Source organism: Fusarium graminearum, chromosome 1, assembly GCF_000240135.3.
Source record: "Fusarium graminearum PH-1 chromosome 1, whole genome shotgun sequence".
NCBI classification, from domain to species: Eukaryota; Fungi; Ascomycota; class Sordariomycetes; order Hypocreales; family Nectriaceae; genus Fusarium; species Fusarium graminearum.
In genome coordinates, this window is record NC_026474.1 from 1,438,950 (window position 1) to 1,462,244 (window position 23,295).

The following is a 23,295-nucleotide window of genomic DNA, read 5'->3' on the forward strand; positions in this document are numbered from 1 at the left end:
GAGTGTCCAAGATGCTGCAACGGCAGTGGTGAGAGCAGCTCAGAGCTGTGCGTTGGTCATGCACAACAACTCACTTTATTGATCTTTGACGTGCGGATGCGTCTTCTACGTCCGGTGAGCTGAGGCCAAAGTTCGTTGCAATTTGTCAAAGAAGAATCGGGCGTCCAATTGAGTGCTTGCATGCATCCATTTCCTGACCTTCTCGTCTCTTTTTTTTATTTTTAGTGATCGGTGTAACCCGATTGATAGAATTTTTCAAGGCCCGTTCGTCACCCAGTTATTCAGACCAGTGCCAACGACAGTGTTAGTGACAGTGGGTTTTTTCTCACTCATGTAGTAGTAGCGCGCTGGTCAATAAAAAGGTTGATAAAGGATGGGTGGATGTCTAGAATGGAGGGTGATGGTGGAAGGTGAATGGTTGATCAGACGGAGGGAAGCTCCATTTGGATTCGGGTGTTGGTTAGCATGTGCTCGGAAACAAAGGCCTCAACAGCATCAGAGTCGTCACATTGGATTGGGCCCAAGTAGAAGCAAGGAAGAGGAGGAAGAAAGAAACAAAGCAATCGTCACATTACCTAGTGCGTGTGCGTATCCGCAATGCGTAGTTGGTAGTCAAGCTGTAACAAGCTGAACTAGCAAAAGAAAGAAAATGTATCGTGTGTAGCCATAAACGTGTCATGCGTATGTATATCGGTTTTCTTAATGCGAATACACATACCTCATGATAATTAAGACTATGCAATGTGCTGCAAGGCAGGCAGTTGCACAGCATCACATTTCAGTCCACACGAGCCACGAATCTTACCATTCTTAATAACGAACAGTATCAATCACCTGGTCCCTTTGGCGCTCAACGCGGATTTTTCTTGTCTGCGTGGACAAAAGAGGAAGAAAAACCTTGGCTAGTTTATAATACAAGGGGCATGGCGAGCAAGCATATTCACGCGATTGGTTACCCACACAGACATAACGCCAGGATCTTTGCTTCAAGAGCCTTTTTAGCCAGGGGCGTCGGCCAATTAGAAATTACTGACAAGGACAAGGACTGTTGCTAAACAGCCACCAAAGCTGTGATGGGTGGCCGGGCCGTTGTAACTCGGCCTGAAAGTTTAGTGGCCTACAGCACCTAAACTACCACCTAAACATGCTAGGGCGAGCTACAGTGCACTGCGCTGCAGGGGAGTCGGGCCATCAGGCAGTTGGTCCCGCCCGCCGTATCTAGAAGTCCGTAGGCAGGTCCCATATTTGTTTCCTGGCCCCCCCATCTTCATCCCCACGGCCTGTTCTCCTTCAAGATTCGTCGACTTCCATTATCTCTTGCTTTCTCTCCTTTGACTTGACCTTTACACGTCGAAAAAACAAGGCCTGTATCTTCACTTCTTCTTACCGAGAAAGTTTCACGATCGCCACTCTCTCGATCGTGTCTACTTTGCTTCGTCAGTGTGCATTGATTCTGCATCTGATAAACCATTTCTCTCACATTTTCATACATTCATTCACTACTTCGTTCTTGTATCCCACCCTGTCGCAGGATCGATTCATAAATTGAACCAAAATACCAAAAGGATATCAAGCGATACAGCTATTTTCGACGTTGACCGTTCCTTTACAATCATCACTCGTTCACTGCAAAGCCGGTCAACGTAAAATCACTCTCCTTCTCGAAGAATCGACAAAATTGAATCGCGCCAGACGTCACAGTTTCTGCTCTAGAAGCCGGATCTTGGAAGCAAAAGAAAGGACTGGATTCCTTTGTCTCATCTCAGTACAACACACACATATTCAGAAACTCTTGTACCGTTTCTTTTTCTCGCTCGCAAGCTCAGCTTTCGGTTGGCCAAACTTTCAGCAAAGACTTTCCTCGAAAAGTAAATTAGTGTTGAGTCAGTGGCACGACGCTTTTTGCCTTCTCTTATCACAAAACATCTCAGTTGCAATTTACTTATAAACCACCAAGTCACCAAACAGACCCAACCAAACAAAAACAAGTGTTAAAATCAAATTCTCAACAATGTCACTCTCACGCGCTTTTACCACCAGAAAGGCTAAAGTCGCCGAAATGGGTGACTCTCCACCACCGCACCGCAGCAACTCGGCCCGCGATAGACACCATGGTCCTATCCTACGACACAAGATTTCCGGTCCTATTCAGCTTGTTCACACGACCAACATGCTTTCCTACAACGCTCCCGATATCCCGTCGCCTCACGCCTCTCTCCGCAACAAGTCTTCGCTTCGATCTGTTGGTGAAGACTCCGAGGCTCCTTCAACTACTGAGTCAACTCCGCCTACGAGCCCGGAAGTTTCTCCCATGGAAGATTGCCCAGGTCTTGTGCCGAACCATCTGTCAACTTACTTCTCGGTATCCGGCAAGCCACACGTCATGCCACCTGCCATACCCAAGGTCAACGAGGCTCCCGCGATTCCTCAGCGATCACCTTCCCACACCAAGCAGAACTCGTATGAGGCCATCGCTCGCCAACGATCCGTCTCTCAAAGGTCCAGAGATTCAGAGCACTCCGTCTCCACAAAGGCTAGCTACACATTCTCCCGATCATCGTCAACCTCTACCAGAGCGTCATCGGCCTCGTACGTCTCTGCCGGTCATGGCCTGAAGGCTCCTCCTGTGCCTGCCCCTGCAGTCACAGCCGTCGCTCCAGCTCCTCCACCATCTTTCCAGCAGCGAGCCCTCAAGGACTCTCACCCCTTTGGTCATGAACTAGCACAAGTCACCGAGCTCGCCGAGGAGTACAGCGCCAGGCCGCTAAGCAAGGAGGAGGAAGAGGACAACCGATACATCAAGTCCAAGGGTCTCAACAAGTTCAGCGCCGAGGACTATCTTGGCGATGTTCAAAACCTGATCTTCAGCTTCTTTCCCGAGGTGTCACACGCTAAGCCAACCACACCACAATGGATTTAAGTGCGCACCCAATGCCGAGATGTCGGCTTCTTTATTCGACAGTATATAATTGATAGACATTTTACGACCATGAACGGGAGTCCGCGGCAGGACAATGGCGGGCATGATTTAAAAGGCACATACACACTCGTTGCTCTTTGAAGCAGTATCTATTCCCTCTTTGAGAATTCTTATTTATTAACACTCACGTCTGTCTTGGTTTGGATTGGTTTATTGGAGGAGAAAGGGTACATGTCCAATATTTAGGTAACCAATGTATTTGGTTTGGATATTGGTGACTTGGCGTTTAACAGGGCCATGAAGGAAACAAACAGGACTGGATCTGACATTGATGGATGTACAGAGGATGCCATTTTCCTCTTCGATGGATGATTGATTGATTCTTTTTGACGATTGTTGTATCTAGATTTACCATACTAGATCACACACACACTAGCCTCCAACGGCATATTTTTCTTTATCACAGCTTTTCGTCCCTTGCATTTGCCGGCATAATGATGGGTGTTATTTTTAAGTCGAGATGAAACTGCCGATCATGGATTTACATATTACTGCACCAATATGCGTCCCCAAGCATTGCGGTACAATGAAACACGCTGAAACTGCCCATCATTTCCCAGCCCCAACTTGTCTAGCCGGTATTTTCATGCGGTGGACGTCGTCTTTGTATTTGTAAAATTATTCCTGCCTCTGGACCCCTGGCGATTTGACCAGGGCCGCTGCAGGATCGGAAACACGCCACAATATAAGTCAAACATTAACGAGCAGGCCAGCAGGGATGAAGGATATAAGGCTTGATACCTTCAAGTTTTAGGTTTACGATTTGACGTATGAATTTCGTCTCTTTCTCTCTTCTTTCTTTTCTCTTGTTACATCTGTTGAGGATTTTCGGGTTCCTGACGGTTGAAAGTGGCGTTTGGGTTTTTCTGTGACGCGTCTGGCTTCAAACTTTGCACCTTGATTAACGAGGTGGAAATTAAACTGCCGATATTGTGTACCGATGTTGTGCATTTCCAATTGCGTGATTAAGATAAAGTAGGGTGGGTATTGTAAACTTAATTGTGAGGTTGACACGCAGGTCCATCATCGTACACTGTATTATCAATGGCGTGTTGGTGGTAAAGCGACTGAGAAGAATAGCAAGCAATAACCAGAAACATAAAGAAATTCAAGCCATGTTTCTATGAATATCCTCCTAGAACTATTCTCGAACCTGGCAACGTTTCAGCCATAGTCTAAATTCCAGTAGTAACCGAGCGTAATGTCCTTCTATGGCAATATCTGGAATGCTTGGCTTAACCTAGAGAGCACTTTAATAAAACATTATCCCAGCCCTATGTCTATCTCAATTTCGAACTATCACGCCTAGAATACGCCTAAAACACACTCTAATTTGATCCTTATGAAACAATCAGCTCTCAGTCAAAGCGCGATAGTCAAGGCTCTTCGGGGCCAGACACTACGAATTCCAAATCTCCACAATCTATTCCGCTCATGGCCTGAACATCAACCCAAACTGAACCGCCATCATGAGCACGTTAAACCACTAGTCGATCAAGCGGTCGATCGCATGGCACTAAAATACCCGCTCATCATACGTCGCAAGAAAGACGATATTGCCAAGTTCGCCTGCTTATGGTATCCCCAGGCCCGTAAGCGGGAGATGGAGGCACTGGCGCTCTACTCGACGTGGCTGGTGTGCTGGGATGACGCTGTCGATGCTAACGAGGGTGATCTGGCGGGTGATTTCTCAAGCGCGGAGCGTTGGAGACGGCAGACTTTGGGCATGGTTCGTGAGGCTTTGGCCGTTGACGGAATGTGTGCACGTGGATCAGACGGTGATCCGATTAACGACGTATTTCAAGATTTCGGCTCGAGGATCTGCGAGACGGCGTCGAGGGATCAGCGGCGGGTCTTACATGATGAGATACAGCTATTTACTGCTAGCTGTGCAGCTGAGCAGGAATTGCGCCTGGCTGGTCGCGTGCCGGACTACGAGTCGTATATGAAGCTCAGGATTGGCACCGTCGGTGGCAGGATGCTTTGCAGTCTTGTCCCGTATGCTACGCAGGAGAGACTACCGCAAGCAGTCCTTTTGAGCCCCGAGGTACATCAGCTGTGGACACAAGTGTGTATTCTGCTGAGCTTGTTGAACGATGTGTTATCGTTGAAGAAGGAGTTGCAGACAGATTGTGTCATTAATGCTGTTGCTGCAATGATGGAGCCAAGCACGACGTTGGATATGGCGATTGCTGAGTTGGAAGTAAGAATGAGAACAGCAGTCGAGGAGTTTAACAATGTTGCGAGCAAATTGATCAAGGATACGGAAGCGGAAAGAGAAATACGGTCTCTTGTTGAGAAATACGTTGAGGGATGTCGCTGTATTGTCACTGGTACTCTCGAGTTTACGTCTGTATGCCCCTAGAAGATTTATGCTGAGCACCCACTAACTTCTTACAGGCTAACATCACCAAGATACAACATATCGAAGCTCGTACAAGAAGAAGGCTCATTAAAAATTACTCTCTAATTCTATTTGGTAGACAGTATTTGCCAATTCTAGCGATATCCAACCGACCTTAGGGAGTTCAACACCAACGCACAGGGGGGAAGACGCAATCAAATTCAGCCGTGCGAGTCTCACTGGGCACTATTGCTCTTGGGTTTATGCTGCTACAGACTTAATAAGATCTGTAATGGTAACAATCCTGTATCCTTGCCGCTTGAGTTCAGGAAGAACTGTACGCAACATTGGCGCAGTCCATGATCTCCTATCGTGGCAGATGATGATGGCACCTGGATGAGCCATGCTCAAAATGTGCTTTGAGTTCGTATCGGGGTATGGTATTTGAGGGTCGTGAGGGTAAACGCTTCCCAGAGTGATACGGAAGCCCTGGTTTCCCAGGACATTGCGCATCCGTGTATTGAATATTCCAGACCCCGGACGGAAGTAGTTGTTGGGTAGGATTAGGTCGTTGGCCGCATACGCCTCGGTCAACATGCCCTTGACGAGGTGAACTTCTTCGAGAAGCTTCTCGTTGCTGAGCGACTTGGATGGCTCATCATGCATAGCGTGGTTGCCCAACTCATGGCCCTTCTCAACTAATTTCGCAAGTGTACCCTTGCGCCCCTCAACCTGGGACCCTATGACGAAGAATGTCGCATGGGCCTCGTTCTCCTCCAAAATCTGCATGATCTCATCGGTGTGGGCGGACGGTGCATCGTCGATAGATAGAGCAATGATCTTTTGGTCGGTCGGGATCTCGAAAAGCACGTCAGGGTACTTCCTCCGAAGCCAGTTGATGAGGTATGTCGGAGGCTTGTAGATGCAATAGGCCGAGTAAAAGGGAAGGATCAGGAGGCCTACGAGGGCAACGAGGGCAATTAGGGTCGCCATTCGATTGCGCCTAACCCTACGCCGCAGTTTGGTGGGCAGGCGGAAAAGGGAGAGTCGGACCATTGGGGGAGGGCATCTACTGCTGGGTAGTGCTCAGCTGCGGCCGCAAGTCCGATAAACGAGACTCGGAAGCCTGTACATGCTCCCTCTGGAGTCAAGGTGGAAAGAGGAGGTTGGCGATGATGGCGATGGTGTTGTTGAGGTTCAGATGAAGCAAGGGTAAGGGTAGGTACGAAAAGGGGATCATAGGGTGGCGCCTCATGCTCGGTCCAGACCCCACCTAAACAGGCGCGCTTCTGCCGCGTCTGTTACAGCCACTCATAGAAGGACGGGAAATTGAAATCCCTGTCGTTAGCGCGGCACAGAGAAACGTTGCAGGGATATGGTATCCACCGTTAAGGCTTTAAAGGTGGACACAGGGCTGACAAGCAGCACTGCCCAGTGGCACAGTCTCGGGAACCAAAGCGCAGCAAAACAAATAATAGTATCGCATGACGCTTTGAGCAGCACATTCACGATTGGCGAGACTTTACAAGCGCCGGACCTTGCTCTTGGTCCTAATTTGAGTTACTGTTCAAGCGCGTCCACACGCCTAAACATGGACAGACTTTGTGGCACCTGAGCCGCATCGGCATTAAGTCCCTAAGCGACTCTCGGTTTCCGGTCCCTCGTCTAATCATAATGCTCAGTGGTTGCATAGGTTTTACTATGGCTGAACTAGTTGTTCGGATGTTTCAGTCCCGTCGGGAGGCGTCTTTCTCACCCGAACTATGTATGTGTTTTGAAACGTTCAACTTGTATGATGACTGAACTTTGTCGGCTTGTAAACCTCAAACAGTCATGACCCGATGCGGTCATGAACAGTCAGTAAACAATGTGTAGTATGCGAGGAACTTTGTCTCACTGCGAGTAGACTGTCACTCGAGTTGCGAAAACTTGTACTCGATCAATGATGTATATGCTCTCAATTGGAACTTCTCTGAGAGTCTGCCTGGCTGGAGAGACCGAAAGCTTGAAACAACCATCAAAGATAATACCGAAACCAGACAAGAACCTTGGAATAGATGGGAGAACTGACGTCTTCTGTCCCCTGTAGAGCCCTATCACTCTAGGCTGCTTATAGGTAAGCTTGCTGACGCTTCCAGGGGTTCTTTATGTTTTTGCATGGCCACCATCACCTACAGGGTCTGGTTCCCGAAGCGCAGTTACTTCTGATTGGCTCACAACTGCGGCCTCCCGGCGTGCCCGCGAATAGGAACCTTCAGCCACAACCGCAACTCTTGGATTTGGTAGAGGCATCCCATGATAGAAGTTGATAATTGAAGCTATAAAGAATATATATATATATGAACAAGTCTGTGAGATTAGATTTCTTAGGTATCAATCCATTTACTCAGTGTATTGTGTCTTACTCCGTGTTTGATTCATCATCGTCATCATCAGCACTATAGCAGCTCTTATTATCACTTACACGCAAACAGCCAATCACAAACCGTCCTCTCAACCAACAACCATGAGTCGCCGACAAGACCGCGATCAAAGGCAATACAGCCAGAACTACTACTCAGACAGCTCTAGGAATTGGAGCGATGAGGCTGTTCGAGGCAGCTGGGACTCCAATTACCAAAGAACAACATCGGCCAACACATCTCCAAGAGACCAGTCCCAAGCTTGGAGTAGACCGAGTCCTCAGGCCTATGATAGAAGCCAGAACAACGTGAATCAATGGCTTGGTCAACAGTATCAGAACCAGTACACCAACGACCACTCCATGGTCGCTGATACTGTCTCTGATTTTACTACTCCTACTACTTCGCCTGCGTTCAGCGACTCTCCTACCTTTCCTTCTCGGACTCAGCATACACCGGTATATCAGACCCAAACTGTAGGCGATGAGTTTCTTGCACCACCTTCAAGGACTTCTCTTCCACATCGCCAGTATGATAGTCACTACCACAGCGGCGCTCCTTCGTCCTCTCGAGGATCTATATCATACAACCAATCAGTTGATTATCGACGCACGGAGTCTAGGTCTACCGATCAAGACCTCCGAGGTGTCGGATCCTTTGCTGACAACGACCGCTCTCGGTGCGTCTTAACATCAGTCTTCAAATATTTGTTACAAAAGCTAACATATCTTTGCAGTCGAGAAGTCAAGTACAAGCCACTCGGCAACTGGTTTGGTCTCTGGTTACCTCCTACCGAGTGAAGCTAGCCATATCAAACCACAAAGTTACACGACACTACTTCAACTTCTATTCTAAGCAACAATTTTACACGAGTTTCTCTCGACGTAAAAACACCATCAACAGCGAACATTGTGCGTTTATTCTTCTACCAAAAGGCAACAAACGCCTTTCTTGTCTTCTTCTTTCTTCTTCACTTTCCTTTCCCCTTACGGATAGACGTTTCTGAGACGGGCGGGTACGAGTTTCGAGTTCCCCTTATATGTCATTTCCCCAACCACGCATTCACACTCCCTTGTCATTGAGCTACATCTGAGCTCCCACACGACCCTTCACATTCTCACTGGCATCATGTACACTTAGAGTTACGGCATCTTACGCTCGTCATATCTTTGGCTTGTGGAAGTTACATTCTTTTTTTCTTTTCATCTCGTGATTTCTTTATTTTCTTCTATGAGTTTGCCTTGACTGATTTTATCTTTTCTTTCTATCGCGATGAATGCTTGTGTCGTCTAAGATTTCTTTTTTTCCATTTCATTTTTAGACCCCTTATTTCTTTCTCAAAGCCTCCAGACCCTGGAGAAGATCTTGCTTTAAATCCTCGAGACCTTCAACACCGATGCTGACCCGCAGCAGTTTCTTGTCGATTTTGGGATCCGTCATTGCACGCCACTCAATAAGGCTCTCCACGCCTCCTAGACTGGTAGCGTGGTGGAATAGCTCCAGCTTGGAAGGCAACCGCTTGGCGTGCTCCTCATCACGGAGATAAATTGAGAACACAGGCCCGTAGCCGTTTGGCATCTGTTTTTGCAGCCAGCTGCCTTCAACAGACGCTTCGGGCTGTAGACTAGCATGCTGGATCCGCTCGACCAGGGCACCGACTACAGATGAAGAATCACGCTGTTGCTCGACCAGCCAGGCCACGAGTGCAGTAGCCGTGGCGCTCTGACGTTGAACACGGAGCTCCAAAGTTCGCAGCGAGCGAATACCTAACCAGCCTTCCAGACTACCCATGACAGAACCGATGAGCATACGGTCACTAAGAAGAGCAGCTTCCCAGTTAGTATGCTTGCGGTTAATAGAAAGTGTACCGCAGAGCATGTCGGAGTGGCCGCCAAAATATTTCGTCCCGCTATGCATAACCACATCAACGTCATACTGGAAAGGATCCTGCAGAGGAGGCGGCGCAAATGTTGCATCGACAGTCAAGTAAGCGCCGGCCTTCTTCGCCTTCTCTGCATACGCAGCCAGATCACGGGCTTCACCTGTCGGGTTCAGTGGTGTCTCGACGTGGATGATATCGCCAGGCTCGAGGTCCTCGACGGCACAGTCAAGGGCCAGGACCTTGAGGCCTGTTAGACGGGTCATGATGCTGATGACACCATGGCAGCCGTGGTAACCGTCTCCAATGGCAATGCGCTTAGGGTTCAAGTGAACCAGCATAGCATGAAAGGCGGATAGACCAGAAGAGTAAGTTACGGTTGGAGCACCGATGACAGATGTCAGGACGGCTTCGAGACGGGTAGTGTTTGGACCAGTTGCTCTGGAGTAGACATGAGAGTCAAGAGGGTTGTTAGGCTACATGAGTTAGTATAAAAGTTTATATGATATTGTAGATAAACCATTCAAGTGCGGTGTCATGATATGTTTGAAGATCAAACTCATGATGCTGAGAGTTTATGACAGGTCGCAATCCAAGCATGATATACCATGACGGTTTAAGAAAGAGATCAGCACTTACATCGGTATTATCCCAAGCCCTCAGTGCATCAGGATCGTCATTGTACCTAAAAGTCGTGCTGACATGCATAGCCGGTGCAACGGCCCTGTGCGACTGGATACCATTATCGGCATGGACTGCGCGTGAAGCCAGCGAGAGCCCGGCAAGTTTATCGTCAAGCCCAGCCTGAGCCCCCCCAGTACCGTCAGTGACGGAGGAGATGTCATTGAGGTTGGTTGGAACTTCGTCAGATGCCATGATATGAGATGTTTGAGTGGTGATGTTGAGTTGATTAAAGAGATGAGGGGCGATTGCGAATACCGACGGGATGGGCTAGTTGATATCCAACCGACTCGGCATCAACTGCAATGTTGCTTAAAACACAAACTTGTTGCCAGATTTATAAAGAAAAAGCTGAAGTATAAAGAAAAAAGTCAAGGTGAGTTCATCTCGATTTAATTATATCGCCATTGGTACTTATCTTGCGCCCTACGACGAACAGAGCGGGGCCTCCATTCCCATTTGGCAATGGCATCACGCAATTTCAAGTGTATGATTTGTTCGACGTGACTCTCTAGTCCGTCATCGGCCTGTCTTTTAAAAGGTGTTATCATTGTCAAACTATCTATTATCAATGAATTCTTGTTTGTGTTCTACTAGTACTGCCTTAACAATATATGCGGCCAGGTTCTAGGCGTGTTTGATCACATTGGGCGTCTTTAAAACTATTCGACCACGATAGTATATATTCAACAACTCACAAGAACTGCAAACACGGACTCAATAGATAGTTGCATGGAAACACGTGACTTCTCATTACTATTATGTAGCCCACATCTGGTCTTCTTTCGACAGACATGACTCTCTAGCACATGTTGATTCATTTCAAGCGTCTCAGCTCATTACCCAGTCCGTAGTCAGGCCTTCTCTGTATAATCAATCCATCCAATACAGAGCCGATTCTGCGACCAAGGTGTACCCAGCATAGTGTCGTAGCGAATGCGTTTCTAGCATCCCGGCCCCTGTAACCGATAACGCCGGTAATATAAAACGAAAACTCCAGGTATCTTTAATACAACGTAGAAGGGTAAAAACTCAATATTTGATACATTTTAATGCATCTCTTGACCTTCGGACGAAACAGTGACCTTGGGCGGGCCATTGTCCATGGGTGTAAGTTCTGACCCTTGGCCACTCTGAGCTCTCTTGCGACCGTGCATGAGGAATCGAGAAACAGAGGGGTTGCTAGAAGGGTCCTTGTCGCGAGAGTCGGAGAACTTGGAGAAAAAGCCACGCTTCTGGGGCTGTGCCTGCTGCGCTGGCTGTTTTTGCTGGTACTTGTGGTCATCTAGTCCAACATCTTCAAACCGCTCCTCGGCCGTTGGGGGTTGCTCAAACGATCGCTCGACCGCAGATCTGGGAATGCGGGGGAAACGAGCAGAATCAAGACTTTGGCGCGAAGGGAAGTCGTTATTGTTGGCAATGGGCGATCGTGCAGTGATGTCCTGGTTACTGTGTTAGTCGCATTTTGGTTGAAAGCCAAGCAATTATACGTATGCAGCGGCTAAGGAGGGGAATTCCATACGAATGAGCGACGGTAAGAATCAAATGATTCCCTTGAGATAGAGAAGTGCTCAATATCGCCAAGGCTGCTCCTTGTATCTGTCGAGTTGCGAGTTGACAGGTACTTTCGGGGCCACTGGCCTTTCTCTTCAGTGGGGGATGGCTTTGCGACCGTTAGTTGTGGACTTTGATGTTTTACGCATTGGCTAAAATGGACATACGGGAAGATAGACGCCACTGTCGTTGACAACTGTCGAACAAGGTCAAAAATTAGCCAAATTCTAAAGGTCTTGTGACGAAATGCCGAATGCGCCGCTTCATGGATAGTTCCCCGCCATGGGAGCGGGAGGGAAGACCACGAGGGACGGCAAGCGACAAGGGTTCTGAGACATACCACTCATCTTGTATTCGCCATTGTCGTGACCTTGACTTCGAATACTCAAAACGGGTTTGGATTTTGAGCCAACAGTATCGACTTTCTCGAAACCCGGGGCGGTGTCAGGGCGTTGGTTCTCATCTTGGACGACGACGCTACCAGGGCGACGAGTGAAAGGGTTGCGAATAGGCATGATGATGGATAGTCAAGCGGTGGACCTTGCTTAGTGTTTATTGTAAGGGAAGATGATATCGTCGAAAAAGATGGTTCCGGGATGGGAGGGAGAGTGAGAGATACAGAAACTGTGTCGCTGGTATGGTTTATAAGGTGGGGTACCCTGAAAGTGTAAGGAAGGTCAAATCCGAGATCGAAGAAAGGAAAGAAGGAACAAGATTTCGGGGGGCAGGCGCGACGTTTAAGTTAATTGAGTTTTGGAGACCGGGGAAGGCGGGATGTTTGGAACCCAAGATGGTATGTCTAGGATTGGGTGAGATTGAACAGGAGAATTGGGACTTTTCTGGTGGATCGATGGGGTACGGGATAGGAGAGTGAGACTTGGCGATTAACTCAGTATAGTAAGTTATTCGAGTGAGAATTGGGCAGTTACAGTACATGTACAGTACAGCTCCTACAGTAGGATGTGGATAGACAAACCGAATACGTGTGTGCGTGGCACCACCGAGTCGGGTCAAATCCTTTACTGTCGAGATGGTGTGAAACAAGCACTTGGAGAGTCAAGCAGACAGTAAAGCTATTCATTTCTATATCCCTCACCGTAATTGATGGTGTTTTACCATTCATTGGGAACACTGTAATCAGAAGAAGGAAAAAAACAAGCATCGACAAGTCTCTATACTAACATGGCCAAGCATTGCTTCGTTATTCGCGTAATACTAAGTATACACAGCCATCTTTGCAAATGCATGTCAGCCGAGCATCGCCAGTTGTAGATCAGCACAACGCAGCACAACACACAGCATAGCACAGCGCTAGAGTCAGGTCCCCAGGCCGAGGTAGGTAGGTAGGGTTCAGGGACTTGGTTGATTGACACCAGGTCTTGCCAAGACCAGAAGGGTCAACGCTTACCGTCATCGGTCGAGCAATGATCTTATTGGCGACCAACACACCCACCAACACCAAGTCGGCGCATACAACCACTCCTGATGCAACTGCAAGTGTTGTGACAACCAAGATCCGGGGAGTGCCTTGCTTCCGCGGCCCTGATCGTCTCCAGTCTGATACATATTGTCCTTGGATAGATATGTCGCTTTTCGCTGGACAGTTTTGGACAGTATAGATTGATCGGACGGCACGGCATCTTATCCTAGCCTGGATATCCTCAACTGATCGGCATGTCATCAACCAAGGCAGACTCCTTGAGATGTCCCAGATTTGGGTATACTAAGTTTGGATCTTGTTCCGTTCTGTTCAAGGGTAGATGCGTATCGTAGTGCAACGTCCCTGATCAATCTAACCCTGGTTTTCCGTTTTTTATTGGTGGTGAGGTTAAATTCAGCCGATTACGACACATGCATAGAGTCGAGCAGGTACGTACTTCCTATGACGATTTATCTATTGATCGTTCCCTGATTCAGAACCCAGCCGCCTACCAAGATTTGGTTTCAAGCGTTCATTGACTCCAAGTTGGTGGTCGCTAAAGTTGTGTCTTGACATCAAGACTCTTTTTTCACTTTCTCTCCAGTTGGTTGTCCCTGCATGCATCCAAATTACATACAGACGGGGCGGTAAAAAAGAAAGTGGTTCTACCATAATCCGGGATATCCGAACAAGGTGGATCGATTCTCAAAAGTCGTCCCAGAAAGGGTCCGACCCGCCGATCCGGTCTTTATCGGGGTCCCGCCAGCAGCCAGCGGCCGATTTGTTAGGTAGTATCAAAGAAGTCCCGGCTTTCTAGAAAGCCGATGCCGACAGATCAACCCAGCAGAGTAACTAGCATGATTCAGAAAACCGCGATTGGCTGGTTAAGCAAATTTCTATCAAGCTTTTCTTTCTTGCCCTTCTCCAGGACATTTTTAGTCGAAGATAGGCGACTTCATGACTCAAGAAAGACATCATAACGGCTCGTCTCGTTACACCAATCTAATTCCCAGCACACATTTACCAATTAGTCTAGAGATCTGTCGCTACCCGAAACATGTTTCGACATGTCAATAATACTGTGCATTGAGAAACTAGGGCCATAGTCACCTGCATAGAGTCTGATAGTTGAATGCTATGTAATTTGACCTGTCTATGTTTGGTTCAACCTTTATATTCTTGCATTTAATTGGCTAGAACCAATATCCCGTCAATATCAAGTGACAACACGACCCGATAATGACCATAATACACTATTAAAAGGATAGTAAAATACTGTACATGCTGATTAGTAGCTATTAAACGCTTGATAAATTATGGGCGCAGAGTCATACGGTATCAGCTGAGGCGGTTCACTAGGTACTGAGTGTTAATGCTACTATCAGACCCAGCTTGTAAGAGACAAACAATATTGACTACCGTTCACTCTATTGGATGAATACCCTTATTCTTGTGTAATCAACTTGGATCTAATTCGAGCTCCCGATGCCTATTGAAAGGAACGCTTCCGCACCTTATGCAGGTTCGCGTCTGGATCCCGTATTGCTTTGGATTTCTCCTTTGCAGTCATGTTGGCATTTGGAGGCAGTGGTCTAGTGCAGCATATCTTTGTAAAATGATTAAACACCTAAAAGCCAAGGTAGAAGCTATCATATCGACCTGTCAATGTTATTCCTCAAGTGACACTGCCCATCACCGACCGCGCACTTGCCGGCAAACAGGACACCACAGTGAATCAAAGAAGGAGAAACCCCCAACACACTCACCGTACCTGCATTTTCAACCCCGGAGAATAATACCACGCGCGGTACGTGGAAGACGCTATCATGAGGCTGGCTGTTTGTAGACCTTGTTGCTGTTTTCCCTGCGTTTACTCTTGTCCCAACACTCGCTCTTTTTTGGAACCTGGATTGCCATGCTACAATTTTGGTGCCTCAAACATCGAATTCACCCGAATGTTTTTAAAAGCTAAACTATCGTCTTTCTCTTCTTTTACTCTCTGTTCTCTAGCCTGGAGCTTACCGAGTGTCACCATTCGTTCGTACATTTAACCCGTTATGGGTGCCTTCTTTATAAGCTGGGAGCTTTGGCAGGAGATGACCTTTGTACGTGTGCAATTTCAACTCAGTATCTGCATAATAATGTTGCTCTACTAGTTTGTATTTTGCCCGTTTTGAACTGACTCTATACACATAGGTTCTCGGCTGTTGCATCGTTCTTGTCTTTGTCGCTGGACTTATCAAGCTGTGGTGGTCCAATCGCGCAATGCGCCGTCACGAAATCATCGACGAGGAGAAGCGAGCAAGGCTGTCGCTAATGTCATACTGCGGTATTCAAAACATGCGAACTCCCGATATTCCCTTCGGTATTCGTGCGATTCAGAGTGGCATCGAGGTGGAAGGTATCTGGATCTCACGACCTGAATCGCCCGAGTCCTGCCAAGCCACACCATCAGCTACGTTAGTCGGACGACGAATCAGGATCTCAAAAGGAAAAGGAAAGATGATTGACCTTGTGTCATCAGAGTGTCTACCGTCGACCAACTTAGAGACCATGCCTCCCCGCCAAGTAGGTTTGGGCGGTTCACAACAAGATGACATCACCCCAATAAACGAATACAACAGGCCAGGACCTCCCGCCAAGCAAAGTCGTATAACTGCCAGCAAAGATCAGTCCCTCGACTTGACTTACACATTGCGGTAGCATAAAGCTGTCGGGTTTCCGTCGTAAATCCGTCGGGTTGTTCCCGATTTGGGGTATTTCCCCAAGTCGGTAGCCAGATCTAAACGCCATTCGTTGACACAAACATTGGAGAAGCAACACCCAAACGGGTCTCCCGCGGGAAGGCAAATGGCTGTTCATGTATAAAAGCATAGATGTCTCTTTTAACATGGTCTTTTTTCGTTTCTATTTCCTGCGCGCGTTTGATTGTTAGCTGGTTCAAAACTATTAGGAAACTTGACCAATACCAGCCGGAACTCCACAGTTACGTTGTAGGATTACTGCTACAATGGCCTCTTCTCACGTTATAAATGACATCGCAACCAGGGGATTCGGCGATGCGAAGTCTTATGATACACATCGACCGTCTTACCCTCCTGCTGCTGTCACCAATATCCTTGGACGTCTTGGTCTCGAGGGCCAGTCAGGCGCCAAGATCATAGACCTCGCAGCCGGCACTGGCAAGTTCACCGAACTCCTGGCTGCCAGGTCAGAGGGATTCGAGATCGTCGCTGTAGAGCCATTGGATTCGATGAGGAACAATCTCGCAGCCAAGCAGCTCCCCAAAGTGGATGTTCGACCTGGTACAGCAACTGATATGAAGCACGTGAGCGATGGATGGGCAGATGGTTGCATTATAGCACAGGTAAGATATACATATGCCTCGATATCTTGATTGGAGATACCCGAATCAGCAGGGACTGAAGTTGACTTGAACAAGGCATTTCACTGGTAAGTCACCCGTCCTGGAAAGAAAGAGCATGCCCTGACAAAGTCCAAGGTTTGCCAAAGAAGAATCCCTCCAGGAAATCCACCGAGTTTTAAAGCCTGGTACCAAACTTGGACTGATCTGGAACGTTGACTCATGTAAGTGCTTCGTGGATAAGGTCCTCTCCCAGTTGACGTTTCCCAAGACTGACAATAATCTCAGATAACCAACCCGAGAGTTGGCCTTCCCCTACAGGCTGGGAGAAAGAGCTGTTGGATCTCAACTTTAACGAAAAGGCGGACAAGGAGCCTCGTTTCCGACACCAGGTCTGGAAGCAGGTCTTTGAACGCCAGGCCGAGGCTGAAAAGCCATTCTTCTCCACACCCATAGAGACTGACAAGGTTTCATGGTCGGTTTGGTTGACACCTGAGGCCTTGTGGGACAGATTCAACACCCTCAGCTGGAACGCGCTTCGAGAAGGTGAGGAGCGCCGAGTCTTTAGGGAGAAGTACGACAAGATTGTGAAAGAGGGTGGCGGCGAGATCAATGACAAAGGCGAGATTGAGCTTCATGGGTGCACCTTTATTGTCTGGATATCACGATTGGATGGCCCTTAGATGAAATAGCTTGAAATAGTTGGTTTTGACATGAGTTTAGTCGTGAAAAGTGTGATAGGTTTTCATTATACGTCAAGCTCCCATTAGTCTGCTGAAATATACATGACTGTATTGATTCGTTAATTTAATATGTCGAGTGAGGGGAATGATTTTCTTTGTCACTTACCGTTGTTTCCTCTCACAAAGGCGTCACCGTATTCCCTGCGCTTCTGACCGTTGACATACTCTGCTGTCTTTTCTAAAGCAATGTTCATGTAGCCATCCACCGACTGAAGCTCGCCTGCAAGATAAGTTAGTGTCTGTCCAAGTAGGCGTATCGTAATTTTCCATCATATGCCAGGCTGTGATGCACCATAAACTCACCCTTGTAGACGACGCCAGAGTTGAGTTTGACAGTGACAGGATTGCCGATGATGTTCCCGAGGAAGCTTGAAGGGTCCTTGCCCTCTCCTTGAGAAATGGCACCGTTCTCCATTGTGGCAGCGGGTGGATTGGTTTTGCGAGGTTGGGGTGGTTGTGGGAGAGGTTGATGGTTGATGATATCAAGCTTGTGGGGGTGGTTTGGCCAAGTCAGAAAGATTGATGCCTCGTTGTGCTGTTAAGGTTGGACCACAAACGCGGCTGGCTCGCACTGTGACTGGTTCAAACGCCGTGAGGACTCCTAACATCTCGCTACAGCGGTACGTGCTCTGTTGCGGAGGGGTATTTTAGGGGCCCAACCTGCCCGCGCCCTCCATTGCCCGTTTCCAGTTCTATCCGCCCATTTACCTCCACATAAATCATCCCACCTGCATAAAGTGGTCGCGTTAAGTGCATCGCATCGCGCCTGTGTTTCTGACACCATTCTCTTTCTTTCTCTATAGGTACCTGTTCTTACATTTAACCACGATCGCAACTACCTTGTGGCGCGCTTTATAAATCATAGAGCATAAACTACAATCTTGCTACAATTATTATTCCGTGTAGGCTAACAAGCAACTCTGCGCCAACATGAAGAGGCTGCCTTTCAAGCCCACTGCGCTGCGCAAGGCTGCTCCCAAGCCGTCTCAACCTGAAGAAGCAAATGGCAGTGACGATGATGGACTTTCCCTGTTTAGCCGTCGAAAGGAAATGGAGCCTATTGTGCAAGCTGACCGAGACCGACGCACAAAGAAACGTCGCGCAGCTGACTTGGAGGAGGAGCGCCGACAGCTCGAGACTACTGAAGAGAAGCAAGCGCGCGACGAACCCGAAGATGCGAAGGACTCCGGAGTTTTTAGTCAGGATGATTCCAACAATGTCCAGGAAGACCCTCCATCCGTTCAACCAAGCAGTGACACTCTTGTTGCTGAGCTGGCCTCGACACAAGACGGAGCTGAATGCGCCAGGTTTGCCTTTCTGTCCTGCGACCCTGAACCATCCGTTGACTCTTTTAGTGAACTTGTTACGCCTCCTCCCTCCAAGCGATCAAAGCCTGATTCAGACTCAACCCAAAGGCCACTGCTGAGCATGCAAACCGACGGCGAAGAAGATGAAGACCCATTCCCCGATGCATCGCCGACTCCGCGAGCACGCCCACAGCCCGATTCCCCAAGCCCGATCAGAAGTCGCAAGCCAGAGTTCACACCACCACAGCCCAAGAAAATCACAGAACCCATTAGCATTGATTCTGACTCAGAGGATGAGGTGAAGCCCAGTCAAATGGCAAAGCGACGAAGCAGTAGTATTGAAATCAACGACTTGACCTCACCAAAGCCTTCCAAGAAGCCTTCACAGCCACCACCGGCAGCAGCAGTGGAGGACGACGAGTTCGCCGAGTACATTCGAAGAGCTGAGGAGAACCGTGCCCGCCAGCAAGCCCTACAGTCGGCCAACACGAACGACTCGCCAAAGAAGGAAGTGATTAGTGTCATGATCACGAGCACCATACCTGGTTCTGGCATCTTGATGGCCAAGTTTCTCTTTGACAAGCAGCTCCGTATCGCACGCGATGCATGGGTGAAACACCAGCAAAAGAAGGGTCTGGACATCAAGCCCGACGACATCATTCTCACATGGCGACGAAACAAACTATACAATACTTCGACCCTTACCGGCCTGGGCATTCGACCATCTGGCAACGGGAAGGTAGAGGCCGATGGCCTTGGCTCTGCTGGATTCAGAGAGGACCGGTCCGTGGTACATATCGAGGCCTGGACTCCTGAACTTTTCCAGGAGATGGAGCAGAACGAGGAGTTGCAGCGCAGGCGCGACGCAGGGGAACTCTCAGATGATGAGGAGCCCCAGCCCGAGGAGAGAGAGAAATTCATAATCATGCTCAAGGGCCGCGACATCGAGGCGCTTGAATGCAAGGTCATGCCAGAGACGACTGTCGATACCCTGATCGCCGTGTTCCGCAAGCAGCGCCAGGTCGGCAGTGACAAGGAGGTGTCCCTCTGGTGGGACGGCGATCGTCTTGAAGAGCACGTCGAGATGGAACAGGCTGAGATCGAGGAGCATGATACAATCGAAGTACACGTGCAGTAAGGTAGGCATATGCGAGCGAATTTGGAAGGCATTGTGTTTGGGCAAATGGATGGACAATGGGTCGCTGGCGCTCTAAGGATATGATACCCAGGAATACAATCTTGCGTTCTCTTATGATAATTTCAAAGGAGCGCTATTATGAAATGAAATGAGCTGCCATGAAGACTTAACTCTAAGCGCATCTATTATCGCCTCTATGTGATTGTGACCGACCCAAGCCATCTACCTAGCTACAGGGTCTCTTCCTAAACGCCTCTATTCCGCAGGCCGAACCGGGCACCCTTTGCCTCGGCCTCTTGGTATAACGGAATTTGCACCTAAAATAAACAAATGCAAACCTCCCCGATAATGTACATCATTTCGGTGCGTATTGTCGCTCCCTGCAACATGTAACTTGATATAAACTAACCCCATACGCCGTGAATGCCAATCAAAGGCAACAGATGACAAGATATTAGCCATCCGATGTTCTCCTATAATTTATATTTCGTTTCCGGCTGAGCTGCCCCCGTTTGCTAATCGATGAGAAAATCCATGCCTGACGGACGTGACTTTGGAGAGATTGTGTCTTTTTTGGTGGTCGTGAATGGAGATGAAGGACTAGTAGAGGTATTATCGGCGTTTGAATTCTGTGTTTGAGCAGTTGATTTGTGTGTGAAATCTGAAACCGTCGCTTTTCGTTTTGCGGGGATAGTTGGTTCAGGTTTCTTTCCCTTATCCTGATTTGTAAACTTTTTGGCCTTGAATTCAACTGCTGGTGTGTCGGGTTTGGGTTGAGCAGGCTTTCTACCGCGTTTGCGTGGCTTGGGGGCCGATGTAGCAGTGTTTGGTGGTTGTTGTTGTCCGTTGAAAGAAAGTGTGCTTTGCTTCTTTCCTGGCTTCTTGGCTGCTGAGATCTTAGGGCTTGCGTTGGGGGTTGGGATTCCTTGAGCCTGTTCGACTTGTTTTGGTTTGACAGCAGCCTTTTCATCCGCATCTGGGTCGAGTGAGGGCGAGCTCGCAGGAATATTGACCTCAACTGTTGTTTTGCCCTTAGCCAAACGATTTTCTCGCTCTTGTTCCTCTTCCTTCGTGAGCTCGTAGCCTTCACCAATGTTGAAATCCCAATGAGTAAGGTCAGCGAGATGAGCGACGTTGTCGCATTTTGATCGCACCACGATATCCCAACAGTTCTTCAGATCGACACCTTTGGGCTCGTCGTCCAAGTTGATCCAAATGGCAACACCGTTCTTTCGTCCTCGTGTGACTTGGCACATTTCCCTAACGAGTCGGCGGGTTCCGGGAACCTTGAGAGTGGTACCAACGACCACCACTGCATCGGGACGCGCCTTTAGATCTGCACTTGAAACATTTCCAATAGCTTCTTCGTCTGGGTTATATTCATTATAAAGCACAAATCGCGGTCGTAGTCTTCCAATACCGTGGCTTCGTTTTCCCGCATGAGCTGTTCGAACTTCGTCAAGATCTTGGCAGGTTGGGCAGAGCGGAGGCTTTGGACCGGTGAAAATTTCGCCGTCAAACTCCTGGAGACTGCTGCATTTAGTGCAAACCATGTTTTGGAGGCCACCGTGCAGCTGAATGGTGGTGGGCCAGGGGCCTTTAGGGTTGAGAGGGACTTGAGTGGCCAGGGGTTCCATTGATGTGTCTATGCAATCGATGTTTTGCGAGTAGAGGCGTAGTAATCGACCCTCGTGGGCCAGAGATGCTAGTAAGTGGTGAAAAGGTGTAGGTTTGGCACTTTTCGTCTTGGCAGCCATTTCTCTGACCATGGCGTGAAATGACTCGGTAGTGTCGTCGTGTTTATAAACCGAAGCATCGAACAAGTGTTTACCAGAGCCCTTGAGGTTGTGTTGATTTTTCACAGATGCGAATAGGCCGGTGGACGATCGAAAATCTGGAATCCCTGCCGCAACAGAAATGCCAGCGCCGGCGATGACGACAATCTTCTTCTTCTTGCGTAGTGTATCGCGAAGCCTATTGAGCAGGTGGGTATCCTCTTTTGTTTGTTCCTCGTCGCCTTTTGTAAGATCCAAGTACTCGGTTGTGCGTTCTTTCGGAGGCGTAATTCGACGCTTTTTGGCAGGCGGGCCTTGAGTAGAGGCATCGGATGCCTTGACAACAACCTCATCTTCGGACGGAAGATCGGACATTTTGGCAGGAGAGTGAGGGCCAGAGGCGGTCGTTGAAGGTGATGGATAGCGCCTTGAAGGGTCGAGCTTTGTAGGGTCGAGCATAGTGGGCGACGAAGGCGCGGATGGTGTTTTAGAGAGGATTGAGAGAGGCGATGAGAGCGTTGAATTTTCTCCATCAGGGATGGATAAGGGACTCGAAGGAGACATTGTGGCCGTAGTACAGTTTGCTCGTCGGGAAATCAACAATCTAAAGGAGGGAAGGAGGTCGGGGACATGTGCCTGCCTACTCACTCTAATTGCACATGATTACAATCAAAAGTCGAAAGCCGTTTGTGTCGAGTGAATTAATTCGGGATAGATGGAGGAGCGTTGCAGAAAGTACAGGATGAAAGAGCCAACGGTTAGTGGCTGTTAGGTAATTTAGATGATTTAGGTAATAAAGAAACCAAAGGATTAGGTACTAAGGTATGTCTTCGATCGTAAGAACAAAGTGAACAATGTCGAAGCGAAAGTGAGTTGGAAGAGGCAAAACGAGAAGGCGAGGCCATGCAAGGTCAACCCAAAATCAATGGAACCAGGGTGTGGGAATGACGAAGAGTTGCAGTCCCAGAAAGCGGGTTTCGGGGGGAGGAGAGGATGAATGTTAGCGTGTAGCAGCCAGCGTCTGCAAAATGGATGCGAAGGCCCCTTGTCTTGCAGCACAAACTAGGTACAAACGAGCCAGGGCTCAGCTGGGTTTCTTAAGTTTTAGGCTACAAAAATAAGTAGTCTAAGAAGTATGATCTAAGTAGCATAAACTGATCTACTAATTCCGTCTCTTATGCTTCCAGCGGCCAATTGTTTTGATACCGCGAGTCTAGATTAGCCTTTAAGCCACAGCCAGCGCAGAGAGAAAAACCCGCACTTGACTACCTCACTGGAACACCGCTTAGTTTGATGATCGCGGCAGAGCGCCCCCTTGCTAACCTAGGCCGTTGGGAGAGGGTGGGGGCAGGATAGTTCAGGGACTTTGTCGGTGGGCCAATCTACTAGGTTTGTGGCTGATGTGTTCAAGGTTGGTTTGTTGATGTTTACATGCACGTCTCATGGAAGAACAGTCGCAGTAAGTCGGTGACATCAGTCAGAGGCTGGAGTATATACTATGCCTTGCGCAGCCATTTTGTTGTCATCCGGGCTGACCCTGAACAGACATTGGCGTTTGGTGACAATAATAGGCTAGGCTATGCTGCAGGCACAACTTGCATGAGGTCAGTGACAAGGATAAATAGCCGACAACTTTGGGAACTTTGTGAGTTTCTTTGTTGAATTAATATGAATAACTGTATCTTTGACCGAAACATTGCGGTGGATT

At 48.3% G+C, this 23,295-nt stretch overlaps 11 protein-coding genes across 11 annotated transcripts; 6 read left to right on the forward strand and 5 right to left on the reverse strand.

Annotated features, from left to right (window-relative positions):
- Positions 1-2,011: 2,011 nt before the first annotated feature.
- FGSG_00450 (uncharacterized protein) lies at positions 2,012-3,344 on the forward strand (the record flags this gene model as incomplete). Its single annotated transcript, XM_011317817.1, has 1 exon — positions 2,012-3,344. One exon carries the CDS (start codon positions 2,012-2,014, stop codon positions 2,918-2,920), a length of 909 nt encoding a protein of 302 aa, XP_011316119.1. The 3' UTR covers positions 2,921-3,344.
- A 1,146-nt stretch (positions 3,345-4,490) lies between these two features.
- FGSG_00451 (uncharacterized protein) lies at positions 4,491-5,345 on the forward strand (the record flags this gene model as incomplete). Its single annotated transcript, XM_011317818.1, has 1 exon — positions 4,491-5,345. The coding sequence occupies one exon, from the start codon at positions 4,491-4,493 to the stop codon at positions 5,343-5,345; it is 855 nt and encodes a 284-aa protein (XP_011316120.1).
- Positions 5,346-5,416: 71 nt separating this feature from the next.
- On the reverse strand, positions 5,417-6,317 carry FGSG_00452 (uncharacterized protein; the record flags this gene model as incomplete). The annotated part of the gene is made up of 1 exon (XM_011317819.1): positions 5,417-6,317. One exon carries the CDS (start codon positions 6,315-6,317, stop codon positions 5,586-5,588), a length of 732 nt encoding a protein of 243 aa, XP_011316121.1. The 3' UTR covers positions 5,417-5,585.
- Positions 6,318-7,830: 1,513 nt separating this feature from the next.
- On the forward strand, positions 7,831-8,526 carry FGSG_00453 (uncharacterized protein; the record flags this gene model as incomplete). The annotated part of the gene is made up of 2 exons (XM_011317820.1): positions 7,831-8,405; positions 8,463-8,526. The coding sequence occupies 2 exons, from the start codon at positions 7,831-7,833 to the stop codon at positions 8,524-8,526; spliced, it is 639 nt and encodes a 212-aa protein (XP_011316122.1).
- A 144-nt stretch (positions 8,527-8,670) lies between these two features.
- Positions 8,671-10,120, reverse strand: FGSG_00454 (uncharacterized protein). Its single transcript, XM_011317821.1, has one exon. It carries the CDS (start codon positions 9,944-9,946, stop codon positions 9,053-9,055), a length of 894 nt encoding a protein of 297 aa, XP_011316123.1. The 5' UTR covers positions 9,947-10,120; the 3' UTR covers positions 8,671-9,052.
- Positions 10,121-11,016: 896 nt separating this feature from the next.
- FGSG_00455 (uncharacterized protein) lies at positions 11,017-12,548 on the reverse strand. Its single transcript, XM_011317822.1, has 4 exons — positions 12,181-12,548; positions 12,008-12,036; positions 11,809-11,949; positions 11,017-11,728 (listed from the first exon to the last, which is right to left on the reverse strand). Exons 1-4 carry the CDS (start codon positions 12,353-12,355, stop codon positions 11,336-11,338), a joined length of 738 nt encoding a protein of 245 aa, XP_011316124.1. The 5' UTR covers positions 12,356-12,548; the 3' UTR covers positions 11,017-11,335.
- A 2,769-nt stretch (positions 12,549-15,317) lies between these two features.
- FGSG_00456 (uncharacterized protein) lies at positions 15,318-15,963 on the forward strand (the record flags this gene model as incomplete). Its single annotated transcript, XM_011317823.1, has 2 exons — positions 15,318-15,365; positions 15,457-15,963. The coding sequence occupies 2 exons, from the start codon at positions 15,318-15,320 to the stop codon at positions 15,961-15,963; spliced, it is 555 nt and encodes a 184-aa protein (XP_011316125.1).
- Positions 15,964-16,270: 307 nt separating this feature from the next.
- On the forward strand, positions 16,271-17,307 carry FGSG_00457 (uncharacterized protein; the record flags this gene model as incomplete). The annotated part of the gene is made up of 4 exons (XM_011317824.1): positions 16,271-16,627; positions 16,703-16,713; positions 16,763-16,848; positions 16,913-17,307. The coding sequence occupies 4 exons, from the start codon at positions 16,271-16,273 to the stop codon at positions 17,305-17,307; spliced, it is 849 nt and encodes a 282-aa protein (XP_011316126.1).
- An 83-nt stretch (positions 17,308-17,390) lies between these two features.
- On the reverse strand, positions 17,391-17,782 carry FGSG_00458 (uncharacterized protein; the record flags this gene model as incomplete). Its single annotated transcript, XM_011317825.1, has 3 exons — positions 17,391-17,413; positions 17,474-17,587; positions 17,671-17,782. 3 exons carry the CDS (start codon positions 17,780-17,782, stop codon positions 17,391-17,393), a joined length of 249 nt encoding a protein of 82 aa, XP_011316127.1.
- Positions 17,783-18,297: 515 nt separating this feature from the next.
- Positions 18,298-19,812, forward strand: FGSG_00459 (uncharacterized protein; the record flags this gene model as incomplete). The annotated part of the gene is made up of 1 exon (XM_011317826.1): positions 18,298-19,812. One exon carries the CDS (start codon positions 18,298-18,300, stop codon positions 19,810-19,812), a length of 1,515 nt encoding a protein of 504 aa, XP_011316128.1.
- Positions 19,813-20,327: 515 nt separating this feature from the next.
- FGSG_00460 (uncharacterized protein) lies at positions 20,328-22,151 on the reverse strand (the record flags this gene model as incomplete). The annotated part of the gene is made up of 1 exon (XM_011317827.1): positions 20,328-22,151. One exon carries the CDS (start codon positions 22,149-22,151, stop codon positions 20,328-20,330), a length of 1,824 nt encoding a protein of 607 aa, XP_011316129.1.
- Between the last annotated feature and the right edge of the window lie 1,144 nt (positions 22,152-23,295).